Here is a 17,362-nt window from a genome sequence, read left to right on the forward strand (position 1 = left end):
ACGACCCGCAATGTCATTGAGAAGCCGGCATTGAGCCTCCATAAATTGGAAGCTGTGGACAGTATCATCGACATTGTTTCAAATTTGTTTGTGTTATGTTTGTAACAATACATGTATAACAGTGAAATGATTAATTTTCCAGATGCACTTGTTGCATATCTTTCGAGATGTGGTGCCCCTGACCGTAGCCAAGCAGACATGCTGAGAGAAATTAAGTAAGCGTGTAATTGCAAACATGTGTACATGCAGTAAACCTCATTAATTTGAAGTCGTGGGGGCCATGCGAAATGACAGGACTAAGCAAACGCAACTAAAATGGTTTAAAATATATATTTATGTTTTGGCTTCCCACGGGAGCCTTGTTCACAATGAAACCAGCAGCAGAGTAGGTAGCGTTCTTATCTGCAGCTCAAAACACGATTAAGGTACTTGGCATACATGGACATGGATGATTAGAGATTCAAGATAACGACACGTAAAATGATTTCATTCCTTAACAATCGAGCGATATTTTTCCTAGCTAATTGTGACGTAGTTGCACAGTGCTCGGCCAGGGCATTCGATGCAAAGTTTCGTTTCTGGACATCATTCCTGTGCTGTTTAAGTCTTTTGTTGGAGTTACCGGTTTCTTCGATGTAGACATACTGACAGTTCGCACACCAAAGGCCCTACACTACGCCTGGGAACTTGTTTTTTTCCGTACGGTCTTTCACATGCATGAGCTCGTGTTTAAATTTTGGAATGTGCACAGCCTCCACATCATATGACCACAACGCATGCAAGGGCCTTGCTTATGCAGGTGACATATGGTATTGAAGCCCATCTTTCGGGGGTCCAGGGTGGGTGGGTACTGCGCAAGCCAGCTGGCACCCTACTGTGTCAATGGAGAACTCAGGGTATCCACAAGCCATCAATTCCCAGTGCACAAGTGAATTGTCTGCCATGTGGTCTTCTGCTGTTGTGCACACATTTTTCACCCAACAAAGGAGAGAGCAGACAACAGACCTCTTTTGCGAAGCAGGGTGCACCAGTGTGTAGTTGAGGTAGCGCCTCGTGTGAGTTAGCTTCCTAAACACCTCGAATAACAGGTTTGGCCCTTTACGTTGCACGAGGCTGTCCAAGAATGACAGTTGGCCTTAAGATTCCAATTCTATGGTGAACTTAATTGCTGCTTGCATTACTGTTTAAGTGAGCCGTGAAGAGGTGAACATTCTGTTGTTGCAAAACTCTGAAACAGTCGACATATCTGGAGAAGACCTTAGGTGTCAATTAAACGAATTAACCTTGAGTTAAACCTCGACCTCTTCACGGCTCAAACAATATGCAAGGAAAATTAGGTTCACCATAGAAGTTTAATGTGAAGGTCAACTGCCATTTTTAGACACCCTTGTGCCACGCGAAGGGCCAAACCTGTTATTCGAGGTGTTTAGGAAGCCAACTCGCACAGGGCGCTACCTCAACTACACATTGGTGCACCCTGCTTCGCAAAAGAGGTCTGTTGTCTGCTCTCTCCTTCGTTGGGTGAAAAATGTGTGCACAACAGCAGAAGACCACATGGCAGACAATTCACTTGTGCAGTGGGAATTGATGGCTTGGGGATACCCTGAGTACTTCATTGACTCAGTAGGATGCCAACTGGCTCACGCAGTACCCACCCACCCTGGACCCCCCCAAAAAACGGGCTTCAATACCGTACATCCGTGGCATAAGCGAGACCCTTGCTCATGTGGAAGAGCACGGCAGGAAGAACAAATCCTGACCGGCTTGCCAACTGTCACGAATTTCAGCGCTCCAGGAATGGACAGAGACGCAATGAAAATATGTTAAATATTTTTGCCAAGACAACATAACCCAAAACAAATGAACAGCAAAGTAAATGCGCACAAAATAAACCCTGTACACAAAAGAGATATTCGCAAAACTAGGTATATAATCAAAACAAATTAGATATTATCTGTATAATGTTTATAGTCTGACTGGCCAAGTGACACAGTCCCCAAGAATTGAATGTTCTGACTGTCAGAGTAGCAGTGAACGTCGGCATGGCGTGGTACAAGATGTCAGTCTGCGTAGTTCCAACACAGCGTAGACATAGACCTTCATTGTGAGTGACGAGGTTGTAGCCCCCTTACGAGACTTGCATTGCACAGGACGCAGTCTGGACTAGTCGGGCATTCTGTGGCTGACGTGGTCAGGTGATTGTGGCACTGGACAAGGCCGGTTACGGCAGTGTAGCGTTGGGCCGGGGTTGCAGAGCATAGTCATGGCGATGTAGTCAGGTCTTGGAAGCTGTTGTTGGCCAACTCTTGGATGTCCTCTCGTCTGTCCGTGGTCCCAAGCTACTACTTCCCATCTCCAAAGCACAGCTAGAGATGCGACTGCTGTGCTTCTCATCCATGTCAGCAATGCGCACTGCTTGGTTTTCCTCCCCTTTTCCTTCAATTTTTCTCTGACACTTCACATGCTTCCTCACCTCGTGTATCCATTCTCCATTTCACTGACCAATGTCGTCTGCTCCACATTATCGCACATGCTCTGCCGGTGACTCGTGACAGTGTGAAAAGGGAAAGCATGGCAGCAAACATATCCACGTGTCAGTCAGCACTGTGTTCGTCTTTTGTTTTATCTCATCTGTTGGTACTGTTCCTTGCCAAGGTGGTTTGTATTGGACATATGAAAAGAGTGCAGTGCAAACCGGAAAAGAGATAGTACCCCGGCTTGAATGGAAGCATACTCCTTGACTTCAGTTGCCCAAATGGCCAGGAGTGTACACCTTGAGACACTCTAGTTTATGGCATTGTAGGTCTTGAAGGCCGTGGAATTGGCTAACATGGCTAACACTTTTCTGCATGCTTCACTCGATGATTCTCGTAAACCGCAAGTGTTCTCAGCATTATGTTCAAATGCCTTATGCCATTTTAATGTGATATTTAAAATGCCTTCCTTCTCTGCTACTAGTGCACTTTTTATTTCGTTGCTTATATGTACCTTTTATTTACTTATTAGTTCTGTAATATCTGCATTGTCATTGTCTTACAGCGACACAGTTACGAGGTGTTTCGCAATGGTTACAGTCTATATACTTCTTTTATTTATGTGCAATATATGCAGTGTCATTGAGGCTTCCAACATCTTATGGGATGCTGTTAAGAAAAGTTACACTGTGGATGCAGCTGCATTAAATGTAAATGCAATGCTGGTTCGGAGCCTTGAACTTGTTTTGAAACATAATTATCAACAATTATAAAATAAAAGTTACCTGCATATACCTTGTTTGAATACGTAGCTTATTTGCACGGTTTCTTAATAATTCATAATTTTTGTTGCTCGCATTTTATTATACTGGCTTTGTGTTAAGTCAGCAAGTACCTTGTATGGCTGCTGCCCTAAAAGCAGATGCCAAGCTGCTGCTAGTGTGCATGCAGGCTATCACTAATACAACCAGCCTTGACCATACTCGAGCGCAGCAGCACTTGCTGTGTGTAATCAAGGCTGTGAGCCAGCAATCAGGTCCCTTATTCCTCTAAAGGGTGTGAGAAATCTCTTATAACAATGTTGTCAGATTGGCACAGTAAAACTTCATTTGGGCCTAGTTGGTACATAATTCTGAACTTGACGTTACAGTGCAAACACCTAAGACGAACCACAAGAAGCGCCAGTGTGTATCGTGTCTTTTTGTGGTTTGTCTTAGGTGTTTGCGCTGTAACGTTAAGTTCAGATTGGCGCACTTCTCTGATTTTTTTTTACTTTTTATCCTTCCCAAGATGTTATGGAATGAAGCTTCCAAAAGTTGTCATCTCAACTAGTCCACATGTTCTTTTATGATGCGGTCTGCAGCACTGCCTGTTTTTTGCCTTTAATCGTCAGAAGTGAGCCCAGGCGGTGGTTCTGAGGCTCTGTAAGCCTTCTTGCACCAGCAGCATTGTCCAGGTGGAATATCAGTAAGGAAGCTTGGATGATGGCCATCAGAAGCCCACTTGTCATTATTCTGCCACATTTGTTGGTTTTCTTCAGACTGCTTTTTTTTCAATGTTATTGTGTTAAGAAATTTAAGCACGGTGTATGTTCGGAGCTAAGGACTTGATCCACCGGCTTCAAAGTTCCTAGAGTCAGTCTGTGCAAGGAATTGTGAGGCGGTGCTGCTATTAAGGGCATTCACTTTCACCCGCTCTTAAAATCGGGGTACAATACAATGAACATTTTACCATCCCTTACGACTCTCTCTTAGCCACTATGTTTGCCTTTCGGTAATATGGGGGAAAAAAGCAAAGCTGAACTCTGCTTTATTTAGTCCACTCTGCCAGCTTGTCACAGTAAAAATGGCTCTGTTAGTGCCTACCAGAACTTTCATTCTCCTAATCATTTAATTTTGAAGTGCAATAAGTGTTTTGGCGTCTTCTCAACTTTTTGCTGCTTTAACTCTTGCACATGTCAATATAAATGAGAAATGATGTCCTCTTTACCTTTTGTAGTACCAGTCTATATTTGTCGGAGAATGCACTGTTATAGCTATGTTATTTCTACAATGACTGTATTGCACCTTGTTTAGGCACTTGTGGCTGATTTCCATGTATTTTTTATGTACTTCATAAGGTCTTGGCTTAAACCTGCAGCTGGATGAGTTGCTTTCTATTCTTACTGTTTGGTTTGTGCTGATAACACATGGGCAAGAAATAATGAAAAACCAGTTGAGAGATTGTGCTTGCGACGTCCATTTCTTCCTTGCCTCTGCTTATGCAATAAATTTATTTTCTACAAAGCACTACTTTGCTTACTTTTGTTTGGATCTTCTAGCTTGCAAACCTATATATTGTGTATTTCTCAGTGTGGAAAATCAATATTGAAAATTCTTAAATTGGCATACTAGCCGAGTCATGTGAACAGATACTCCCATATGTTGCTGTAAAACCTCCATGATCAATGTAAAAAAGTATTCCCATAGCTTCCTGCAAAAGCTCCGTGATGGATGTAAACACATGCTCCCATAATTCCCTGCATAAGCTCCTTGATGGAGGTAAACATATACTCCCATAGTTCTCTACAAAAGCTCCGCGATGGAGGTAAACACGTGCTCCCATAGTTCCCTGCAAAAGCTCTTCGATGGAGGTAAACATTTACTCCCATAGTTCTCTACAAAAGCTCCGCGATGGAGGTAAACACGTGCTCCCATAGTTCCCTGCAAAAGCTGTTCGATGGAGGTAAACATTTACTCCCATAGTTCTCTACGAAAGCTCCGCGATGGAGGTAAACACGTGCTCCCATAGTTCCCTGCAAAAGCTCTTTGATGGAGGTAAACATTTACTCCCATATTTCCCTGCAAAAGCTCCGCGATGGAGGTAAACATATATTCCCTTAGTTCCCCGCAGAAGCTCCGCGATGGAAGTAAACATATACTCCCATAAGTACCTCTACAACCTCCGCTCAGCAGCGGAGTAAATCTTTTACTCCGCCTACCCGGTGTAAATTTACCTCCCATCAGGGAATGCGCTGGAGGACAAGTCATTTACTCCCATCTCGGATCATTTTTGCTAACAGTGTACCTGGAAGTTCAAAACCAGAAGAGCGACGAGGTCATCAGGTATTCGGCATTTTAAAACCTTCTCGTATTTTCAGACATCAATTGGTCTCGACTCGGGAAATGATTGCAATACCCTGTCTCGCCGTATTGCCACCTCAGAAGACCAGTGTTGAGTATCTGACAAAGCAATGTGCGTGTTCCTGCGGTCTTCTTCCGTGGTGTGGCGACGTACCATCAGTCTGAGCTTAACACGTCCTGCGTTGTTCTTTTTAGCTTTGCTGTTGACTAGGCGTAATATTTCCGAAGGTGGAAACGACGACTTACCGGTTTATTCTTACAGTAGAAAAGAGCATGTTCGCAAGTGTGTAGAAAAAAAAGAAACCAAAAATGTGCTTTGCCCTTAGGCGTAGCGTACCAAGCACCGTGTTATTCGCATGTGACTTTGTTCCGCAGGGCATTGCTCCACATATAGAAGCATTTCAATGATTGAAAGATGTCTTGACCTGGACACGTCATAAAGAAGATGCAGCACACTCAGGCAAACAACACCCCCGATGGTGCATTGAATATCTAAACACGTTTTCTGCGCCCTAGCTTACGTTTCTTGAAAAGTCCAAAAATGAGTGCACTCGTTAGCAAAACTTTCTCAGTGCACTATCTTGATATTTGCAGGGTACTGAAAGCGTGTTATATGCGGTTTAGCTACCTCACAGAATTTAAGGGTGGTCTGGTGCTTCACTATTCAAGCAATAAGAATCCTATGAGATTCTCTTCCACCGATTTGCCCCAGCGGTGGCTCGAGCAAATCATATGGCCACAGTGGGCAACTGTGGTCATCCTGCTACTTTACGTATGCATATGGCATCCCTGGTGGTAAAGTGGAGACAGAGGGCCCACGCACGGGGATTCTTCTTTAATTCCTATCCTGGCTTTCGCTTTTAGTCACTGGCCTCGTTTAAAGTATTCCAGCATGGTGTTGTTTTTTTAGATCAGCTGCCAAGCATCACCAAATCGTAGAGAGTCGGCCAGTCATAGTTCTTTAAGTGCATGGTCTTTCTGTTGTAGCATTGGTGGCGTTGCAGTATAATGCAGAAAGTTGGTATGAGCCAGGTTGCGGATTGTATTCAAAGAAATTTAGGGCACAAACTACGCGGCGACATAGAACAGAAACGACAGTAAGGGCGCCAACTTCCAGTTGAGTTGATTCAGAAAGAGAAATCGCTGTTAAAGCAGAGCCAATTCGCACGATCAGCCTTTAGCTCTGCCTATACAGGTTGTTCCACGTAACATGAGCGAAGATTTTAAAAATTAAGGCGAGTCGGAAGCGATTAGGACCGTACGCATACTATTCGCACTGGCCTATAGTAACTCAGGCAAATTTTTGTTTTACCCACAACTCAGTAATTAAGCTTAATTACCCAACATTTCATTATTGTCTGAGGACCGAAAGTATGATACGCACATTTCTAGAGCACCATCCGAAACCACCGATCGAGTTGTTTCCTGTACGATGCGTCTCATGTAGTCCCTTTTTTCGGGTAGCTAAGAAGGCCCGCGAAATATGAAAAAATCCACGTGATGCAGCGCTTGCGCACTGGTATCTCGCTGCTCTCAAGCGTGCGTTCGGTGAACAAGGCCGGCTGCATCGTGACTGGCGACGGGGAAGCGGCAGGGCGTTCTTTATCTCCTAGGCAGCGCTCGGCCAGCAGCATGCATTTGCGCCGTCATCCGACGAGAGCCGACCTTGAGAGCAGCACGATGCCACTGCGCAAGCGCTCAGTCACGTCGCTTTTTTCACATTTCGCGGGCTTTCTTTGCCACCCGGAAAAAAGGACTACGTGAGACGCATCGCACAGGAAACTACTCAATCGGTAGTTTATGAAAGTGCTCTACAAATCTGCGTATCATACTTTTGGTCCTCAACCAAAAATGAAACAGTTGGTTAATTAAAATTAATTAATTCGCGAGTTACTTAGAAAATAAGAAATTGCCTGAGTTACTATAGGCCGGTGCGAATAGTATGCGTTCGGTTTATTTCGCTTCCAACCCGTCTTTCATTTTTAAATTCTTCGCTCAAGTTTCGTGGGACACTCTGTATGCAAACGAAGTTTATAGACAGAGCCAAAGATAAGACAAAAATGGGGGTAATAGAGGATTATTAGATCAAGCGAACGGGTATGTGTCAGCATGCCGTCTTTATCCCTTCTCGATAAGCAACTACTTTTTCTGGGCAACTCCCAGGACGTGTCATTTCTCAAGTATGCGCAGCTGATCACTCAGATTTCGTCTCTTTTTTTGGTTATTCTGTTTATAGCATGCTCGCTTTCATCACGTGACATAGCGGTGCTTAAAAAGCGATTTCTCCTTCTGAATAAACTCAGTTGGAAGTTGGCGCCCGTCCTGTAGTTTCCGTCTGTACCCTCGTCCAGTTTGCGCAGTAAATTTCTGTCAATATTATGCCCCGTAAGTATTGCACTGTTTCACGCACTGTCGCTTGGAGTAAACATTCGCAGGGGCGTGCGGAGCAATCCGCAACCGATAAGAACACATAATTTATTGCGGAAGTGGCGTGCCCCGGTTGTAAAGTGGGGATACGCAACTGCTTTGTCCTCCTCTATCATAGCCTACCTTTCGAATTTTAGGGCTAGTTTCGCTTAACTACTCATGGACGATAATTAAACCTGCGCTACGCGTTTTTCCATGTACTGACCAGGATGTTAAAGTTCAGCCTCCATTCGCACGCCATAAGCTAGCGCGATTTTCATTTTTCTTTCAATTTGGCCATCAATGAGTGGAACAGCCTTCCACGCAGAATAATTGCATGCATTGCTAACGGGTGACACCTTATTCAAGGAATAAGCAATGTAGAATTAAATAAGTGAAAGATATATTCCCATGTTCAGTGGTGAATTTCAGGTTTGTAGTGACGATGGTGCACTACATGGTATGTAGATGATGTCTGCATTCCATTTCTCTGTATTTTCCATGCCCTTATATAATGGCATATAATTCGTTTGTTATATGTCAACTGCCATGTACATTTTATTCATTGCATAGTATATATACATATGAAAAATGCGATGATATTGATCGGTGATCAGTGCTGATTTGGATCATTCAGCACGCTGGAAACGACAATAGCAGGTAAAGGTTTCAGATATTGCAGACAAACTGAAACATCGACGAGCAGTAGAGCGGGGTCCTCTCAATATGCAGGCCTTGCCGCCTGGCAGCTCGATGATGGCGGTTGGCAGAAGCAGTGGGATGGACACAACTTTTGGGCGCATGTTTGTTTTTATTGGCATGAAAAGAGCTTCGAGACAACTCTGTGATGCTTAATGGCCACTTCACGGGCATACATCTGCGTAATGATCTCCGAAGGGAAAAGAATACTCCGCGAAAAATCATGTAACCGCGACAGGGGCTTTATACAATGTTCCAGACCTCGCGCTTCCAAGCACTAGTTCTGCGCGAGATAATTCAGACGATGTCGTACGCACAAGACAGCAAAAAACGAACGGTCACTCCTTCGTTTCGCTTAGTACACCTTCCAACGTACGGAGTGTCATTCAGAAATGCATTCGCGGTCATGACTAGGCGCAAACGTACCGCGCGTTCGCGCTCCCCCCGCGAGTATGCTCTTCACACGGCACCGTACACACAGAGGGCATTTCATGTTTCCCTCGTTCGCCCCCGTCACGCACTCTGCTAAACTCAGTCACACGGGATGCAACTGTCTCCAACTAAAGGAACTTTATGTTGACTAACGCATATGCGCACATGAGTCATAATTTGCGAGTAGTTGACTCCCGGTCAGGTTAGCTCTTTGGTTTTACTAAAGGGATGGAACGCGACATGTACATTTTGATGCGATGTGCCGCGAACGCACTGTGCGTGTCTATGTGATTGACCGTGACAATATCCCCCCCCCCCCAAAAAACTCAATTTTTCACCGAGTCGAGCGACGTTACACGTGCGAGAGCTGCTTCCAGGCTTGCGTGCGAAAAGGTTGGCTGACATGAAATGTAGTAGCTGTAGCGGATGGCTTTTGAAACCGCAAAAGCTGGTCCACACCTTCCGGAGACTGCAACAACGTCGATGCTTTGTCATTTGCGGACTGTTCTAATTGTAGTCGCGATTTGAAATGATACATACTGTTCCCTCTACGCTACCGTTCTTTATGGTGTCACAATAAGCCGTCTATGGGATAAACAGCTTCATGGTTCGACAAAAGAATTTCAACGTTTTCTGTCGCTCAAACTTGAAGTTCAACTTCGGCTGTTGGCGAGGCACTTCCAAATAGTGACGCGGGCACACCTTCGAAAACTATTGATTAACGAACTAACAAAGCTTTAATTCATCGCTACGAGACTGTGCTCTGTGCAGCGTTCATCCGCGAACGACAAAAGAGGCAGACAAAGAAAATATTATTTGGCCTGAGCCAGGCAACACTTTGGCAGAATGAGCACTATGTTTGTGATATCAAAATGCATTTTGTACACAGATTTCTTGCGTCAACTCTCACTGCTGGCCATTTACACTTTGCATTGCCTACTGCGTATTCACAGCATGCACAGCGTTGAATTGAAAATTGCTCAACCATATTCCAGCAGCATTTCCGGTTTGGTAGATGCTGAAGTCACTGCCACCAGCTACAGCTGTGCCGTCATTCCACTTCGGGTGTACCGTTTCACTGAATAGTCATGACACAAAAAGTGCCCCAGTATAAACGTAAACTGGGCTCGAGATTAGCAACCATCACAAGCGAATAGCTTTGTTTCAGCGATACTAAACGAAGCTGCAAATGAAACGATCTTATACTTGGTGGCCTACGTAATATAATTTCGCTATCGATTAACCTTGGTGCCAACGAGGTAAGTATAATTTGGCACACGTGCCGACCGGTATCACATGCCGAACAGAAAGCGATGCTCACCACCGCATCAATAATGGGCCACTTGCAATGTTCAGGCGCCGGAATACTGTCCTACCAGTGGATCTCTTGCCAGTCATCGTAATATAGAACGACCATGACTTCCAAAGCGCAAGGCAGGACGTGCGCTGTCTTCAAATTGCCAGATTGCAGTTGCCAATACAATGCTCAGCTTAGCTACATGCCCGCAATTACAACGCACCGTTGTGCCCTCATGTTGTCACGCTGCGAACGGCGGGAGCTGCGCTTGTCGTCCGATAAACTCAACTCCACTGCGCTGCGATGGTATTTCAGGAAGTCCCGGGGCCACCTCATTGCATCGCTGCCTGACACAGTGATTCCGCTCCTTCGCGAACTTTCCCAATACATTGAGTTCGTTTGTCAGAAGCAATGAATGTGGTCGCTCCGGGCCGCCGACGTCGAGGAGTCTAGTCAGCCTTCTGCTTCCATCCTTCTGATTCTTGCCCAGGACTCGGCAAGAATCACGAACATAGCGGATCCTGTACTTTCGATAAAGGCTGTACGCGCTGTCAACACGAGGGAATTTTTTTTTTTATTTCCTTGCAGCTTTGTGACTAAACTTGCTTGTCGTCTGCTTTGCGGTTAATTGACTTAGTGGTTTCGTTTTAGCGCTTCCCTTAGTTCTTTATCTTAGCGCACCATGTTCCTGAGCCAGATTCAGGTTTCCTAAGAGCCTTCTTCACTGCTTTGAGAGCTTTTTTGGGAGAGTCGTGTCTGTAAGGGCGCACGCAAGTTTAGGATTTATTCCCGACGACACTGTAGGCAGTTACCTTAGTCCACAGCTTCGCTGGTAGACTACGGTCACAATAGCGGCTGGCGAAACCCTTTGTTCGTTGAAAAACTGAGGCATCAGCACCACCTCGCCGGCACGAAGTGCATTCCATCGCCTGACGGCAACGAATAACAGAAGTGCAATAAAACGGTACCATCGCGGCGACACGATACAACCATGACAACGGAACGTGTCCTGCATAAATCGGGGCATCTGGTAGCCTTACCTAAAATGTCACCTGTTCGTTCTAAATTAAGAGCGCTTCCAAGTCTCAGCTCACTTGTATGGTACCTATGGATTAATCGGATATGTAGACTCGCCATGTTCATCAGCACTGGGGCACCTTCAGTCAGCACCTAGCTAGCAACTACAGCCGTTCTGTTTGATTTAGCCGTGCACGCTGCACAAGAAAGCATTAACGCTGAATAATATATAGAAAAACCTTAGGTATTACCACCGATGTTCAAGTAACTGAATATGCTCTGTACAATTTGATTATACATTCATGCATTCAACGTCGTTAATGGCGATTATTCTTTTTGTGATCAATAGGTTTCTGCTCTTCTGTTCGTAAACTCCTGAAGAAAATAGAGCCGCCTTCCTACTCCCCGATAATAGCGCCCTAACCTCTTCACAAGTGGTGAATGTAATGAATGAATCTTGAAACGCTAAATGAGTTTAATAGTGAGTCTTGACCCGTAAGGAATGAAATCAAAGATAAAAGATGTACGGCGTCTTCAAACATGCATGAGAAATGAGAAATCGCTTGGATCCTAATGTTTGGAATAAAACGTCTCTGGATCTACACTGGCTCCTACACTGCAACACTGGCATAGACCGCAAGGTCAATTCCCATTGACTTAATTTGACAGTAGAAGATAGCTGGCAGCAGACAACTGCCTTATTTTTTCTAAGGAAGTAGCATGCCGTATCCAGGCTCAGAATTTGTATGAGGTTACACATCAAATACTGGAACTACCAGCGAAACGAGGAAGCATCTCCCTAGACATCCGTGCATTGTACAGCTGCACTCACTGCCCGTAATAATGAACACGAATTCATGCGTAATGCGAAAAGCAAATGGCTGTACTACAACCTCCATCCACCTTAATAGCTTAGCTCACTTTTTTGACACAAGTTTTATGCAAGAAATATTTTGTTGAAAACTTTCCAAAGCAATTAGCCCACCGCACGAACAAAGGAAAAATATCCCTTGCTAACCAGCCACAACCGGTTGCTTCAAGTAGCTCAAATGAAATCGTTTGTATGAAATAGGTCTCTGTTGCGCGACAACTTTCTAGCTTTGTCCAGTAGCGAAGCCTCACATAATTGCTCAAGAAGAAAGGCTAATACTTCAAAAATATAAGCTTGCATTTCTAATGGCGTCCTGCGGCTCGCTGACGTCACTGGAAACACGATACAAGTAGAACGTCACGGCGAGCGCGTAGGGCGTGCCTCAAAGGTCCGCATTTCATGCGCCTGATCGTTCCGCACGCAGGCTAAGCTTGAAGCCAGACCCGTAGCAGCGTCTAGTGGACGCGTAGTGATCTGCGAAGGGGACAAGAAGAGGAAGTCCACGGGGCGCCGTTTCACAATGGCATGCACGACGACACACTGCTGCCGAGATTCCAGTTGTGGCATCACGCTCCAGTTGTCACCGAAAGCTGTGAAAACGCGAGGGACGCACACGCTGGCCGCGAGCGAGTCGTCCGCGCACGGACACCGCCTCGCCGAGGCGCGCCACCCGTGAGCTCCTCGTGAGCCAGTTCTACCAAAACGAAGACGTCTCAGCCCGGCTCACCTGCCCCCCCTCCCCTCCCCCCCCACACACACAGCAAGCATTCCAGATAACTACACGTCCACATGTGTAGTGATCTGAAATGGTGCTTCATATCAACAGCGTATACACAGAAAGCGTGCAAAGAACGTACACGCGACACAAGAAAAGAAAAACAAACACACACGACTCATTCGGCACGCGAACTTGCGTGTCCCAAAAGTCATGCAACCACACACACGAAGATTGACGACGTCCCGCCGCCGTGTACAGAATGACTGGCGTTCGTCCGCAGAACTGCCAAGGTGGAAAAGGACGACATCTTCCGACGCAGTCAGGTAGAGTTCCGACGCTGTGCGCCGCGCCGCCAAGTGGCCAGGTCGGAAAAGTCCGAAGACGTCTGCGGCGTTGGCCGCGGACAAGTCCACCGTGCGGTGCAATCGTCGCCGCCACAATCCAGAGGCCGCTCGGCGCCAGGACTGTTTGCGAGAGAGCGTCCGTGGGCCCCTGCCTCGAGGACCAAACGAGCGTGCCGGATTAGAAAGAAAGGGTTGTTCGCACCGCACTAGAAACTGCTTTGCGCTCAAGGATGGGGCGGGGAGGACTTTGAACTATACGCCGGACCGCGTTACCAGCACGTCAATTTTCGAAAAGTGGCATTTGCTTTGACTGACAGATTCGCATCGACTTCTCTCAGCCCAAGTCAAATGCCTACGCGCGTGCATTCCCAGCCAAAAGCACTCAACTACTGGTGTATACTAGTGTTTCTTGTTTCCATCACGTAGTTAAAAATTTGTTCAGATATGAAATGTTTAATTGCGTAACGAGCAGAATGGGACATTTGATGCGCCTCTACAGCTACGACTAGAGTAAATTGACTGATATGTGGGGTTTCAAAGAGTCTAAACGTTCCGAAACCATTACAGCTTGAGAGGAAAAGGAAATAAAATGTAGAAAACATTGACACTGCATGAAGACTTGCAATTTCCTTTCAGCACGCAACGTATAATGACATAAAGAACCTTCGTTCCTGGTACGGAGGTGCCATGATATAAAAGCTTTAGCTTCCCTGCTGAATTTATATCTGTGAAGCTGAAGCTGAGCACGCTGGAGTGGTTCTTTCAAGATCAATCCATTGACTTCTGGAGGAACGTACTCGTCTTCCTCTGGTATATTTTCATTTGTCATAGAAAACAAGCTGGAGCACGTTAATTTAGTCAAGCGTATGACCCAATTCTCTCAAGAAAATCAGTTCTACGACGTGGAAACTTAAGGCGCAAGCATAATGGGCAGAAATCGCCTCGCGCTGTATATGGCACTGAAAACGAGGGCCCGCATTCACAAGAAATCACTTGCGCAAGAGAGAGAGAGAGAAGTAAAAGCAAGGACAGGGAGATTAACCAAATGCAATCGCTGGTTGGCCATGATAACTGTTCGTAACCAGCTAAAAGTGGCAACAGAGATATTATAAAGCGATGGTGGCGGCCAATGGCAAGAAATTGTTACGAAGGAAAAACTTTGCGAATTGGGTTCCTGGTCTCCAGCAGCACTAGAGAGCGCAGCGAACCACAGAGAGAGGGTTTCCTAAATACTTTCAAGACTTCTCGTGAACCGCGACGGACTGCTCCGACAAAACTTCGGCTGTCCATTCCTGGAGCGCAAAACGGTTTCCCGTGTAGAAACGCCAACAAGGAGGGGGGTGGGGGATCTGTGCGCGTATGTCCACGTGGGAAGACGCTGGTTGTCTGGACTCGCCAACACGGGTGCGTGCCAGTCCACAACGCTCGCCCGCCGCTTCCTGCTCCGGTCGCCGCACGGACTTGTCTGCGCGTGCGTGCGGCCAGCGTTGCCGGTTCGCACTGACTTCTGGGAGCGCCACACGCACCCGCAGACACGTCCGCGCGGCAGACCGGGAGCGCGAACCGAACGCCTCTAGCGACACCTGGGGGAGGAGGGGGGACAAGGAAAGACAGAGTCCATGTCGGCAGCGCACAGCCCCGCGTGGCCACACACACCAGGTCCGTCTTAGACGCTGGTGCGGTCGGCGTACTGGCAGGAGGGCGACAAGGCGCTCGCCTGCCGCGGGGGGCTGTACGTGTTGAAACTGGAGGCGGCGTGCTGTTTGGCCTTGAGCCGCAGGGACGCGATGGACGAGGTCATGCTCTGGTCGCGGTAGACGTACGGCGAGGCCGGCGTCGCGTACGGGCAGGGTGCACCAGCGGCGGCCGCGCCCGCGGCGCTCAGCGCGTTGCCGGGCGTCGGCACGATGGACGGCGACGATATGCCGGGCGGCGCGGGCGGCGAGTTGAAGCAGCCCATGCCCTGTGCGCCGGGCACCAGCGGGCTGGCCCACGGGAAGCTCTTGGCGCCCAGCGGCGAGGGCACCTTGGAGGCCCAGTTGTTGTAGGACGAGTAGCCCGAGTAGAGCGAGTCGTCGAACGGCTGCATCAGGCCGTTGAACTGGCTGCCGAAGCCGTTCTTCAGCTCGGCCGTGGCGTTGCGCTCGCGCTTCCGCCACTTGGCGCGCCGGTTCTTGAACCACACCTGCGCACAAGACATGGGCGACAGTGAGGCCGCGAAACACTTCTGCCGTGCAGTAATGCGACAAAACAGTCGATCCTTCAGAGATGAGATTGATTGATTAATTGATTGTCCTTGTGGCCCGTCACGTATTGAAGGTCTGCTTTCGTTTTAGTCATATCATAAGAAGCCAACAAACATTGACACCAAGGACAACATAGGGGAAATTACTTGTGCTCAAATAAATGAAATAAAGAAACGATAAACTAATGCAAATTAAAGTGGATTAAAGTTGCATTAGTTTATGCGACGGTTGTGGGTTCGGTTCCCACCTGCGGAAAGTTGTTTTTTCATCCACTTTAATTTCTATTAATGTATCGTTTCTTTACTTCATTTTATAAGCACAAGTAATTTCCCCTATGTTTTCCTTGGTGTCAGTGTTTGTTGGCTTCTCATGATATGATTAATAAAAATCGGGCCCCTCTGTTAACCCCCTTTCTTCTCGTTGTTTTGCGGTAAAGTGGTTCTGAAATAACCTATCTTCACTTCAAATGTCTTTCTCTACTTCGATAAAAAGTGGTTCAGGGCCCCTTCAAACGGAAGCTGCGGCACGCTGACCGTGATACCTAGTTTTTAGCATACGCCAAACTTGCCACACCGATTCTAGAATATGCCAATATAATCTGGTTCCCTTTCAGAAGTAGCGGTATCAGCATGCTTGAAAATGTGCAACGCAAAGCGATTAGATATATTTTTAACCGCTATCGAAGCCTTGATTCCCGAACAGAATTGCTACGCCGTGCAGGTTTGCTCTCACTCCAAAGTGGGGCCAAAGTTCACCGCCTGAAGTTCTTATTTATGCTACTGCACAGCTATTTTAATATAGACCACACAGGATATTCCGAGACTAAGAAGACAAGGCACCTACGTCATACTCATGATCTCACACTAAGAATATTCGTGCAACAACAATATACTCCATTATTCTTTTTTTTTTTCCTAGGTGCATTCGGGAATGGAATGCTCTTTACCAACTTGTAGTCGAACAGCGAAGCATTGATGATTTCCTTGAACTGCTGCATAATACACTTAATACGTACTTACGTCGTAGCTGATGTAGCCTGATGTCATTGTATTTGCTTGTATTTCCCATATGATTATTTTCTTTTTCTATTGACATGCTTGTCAGCATTCGTATTCATACTTACTGTTGCACGTATATTATTTCTTCTTATATTGTACTTGTTTAGCAAATTTGCCCCTGACAATTATTATTATTGTAACTGCTTATACGTAAACTTTTCTTATTTTCTGTACCCAGCTCCTGTAAGGACCTCGCCAAAGGGTAGACAGTATGCTGACATAAATAAAATAGATGAATTAATAAACTCCACGAGCATTTTTTCACTTCACATCCGTCTCAATGCGGCAGCTTCGGTCAGGAACTGAATGAGTAAAGGCAAGGCCCAAAAGACCAAGACTGAAGAAGGACACAAACGACAGGACCTTCTTCAGTCCTGATCTTTTGCGCCTTGCCTTTATTCATTCAAGCATGAACCAACTAGCCCAAACAAGAGTTTTACTTCAGGAACCGAAGCCGCAACATCATGCTTGCTATATCAGCCGAGACCCCGCGGCAAGGTAAGAACGAAGCATAAAGCAGGTTCAAAATCGCTTTATTTCAGGGTATTTCCTGCGGAGACAGAGACTAAAGGCTGAAATAGCCTGACTGGGCCCCTGCCCCCGTTCAATTCATACAGCGTTTACGCGTACAATAACATATACAGTAACGTGCACATTATATTAAAATTACAGTTGCAC

At 46.3% G+C, this 17,362-nt stretch overlaps 1 protein-coding gene across 1 annotated transcript in view; it reads right to left on the reverse strand.

Annotated features, from left to right (window-relative positions):
- Positions 1-13,034: 13,034 nt before the first annotated feature.
- Positions 13,035-17,362, reverse strand: part of LOC139052308 (pituitary homeobox 3-like) — a 157,074-nt gene continuing 152,746 nt past the window's right edge. The window contains exon 5 of the mRNA XM_070529402.1: positions 13,035-15,565. Coding sequence (XP_070385503.1) covers positions 15,047-15,565 — 519 coding nt within the window. The 3' untranslated portion in view covers positions 13,035-15,046. The remainder of the gene's footprint in view (positions 15,566-17,362) is intronic.

This window comes from Dermacentor albipictus, unplaced genomic scaffold (assembly GCF_038994185.2).
Source record: "Dermacentor albipictus isolate Rhodes 1998 colony unplaced genomic scaffold, USDA_Dalb.pri_finalv2 scaffold_21, whole genome shotgun sequence".
Classification (NCBI taxonomy): domain Eukaryota; kingdom Metazoa; phylum Arthropoda; class Arachnida; order Ixodida; family Ixodidae; genus Dermacentor; species Dermacentor albipictus.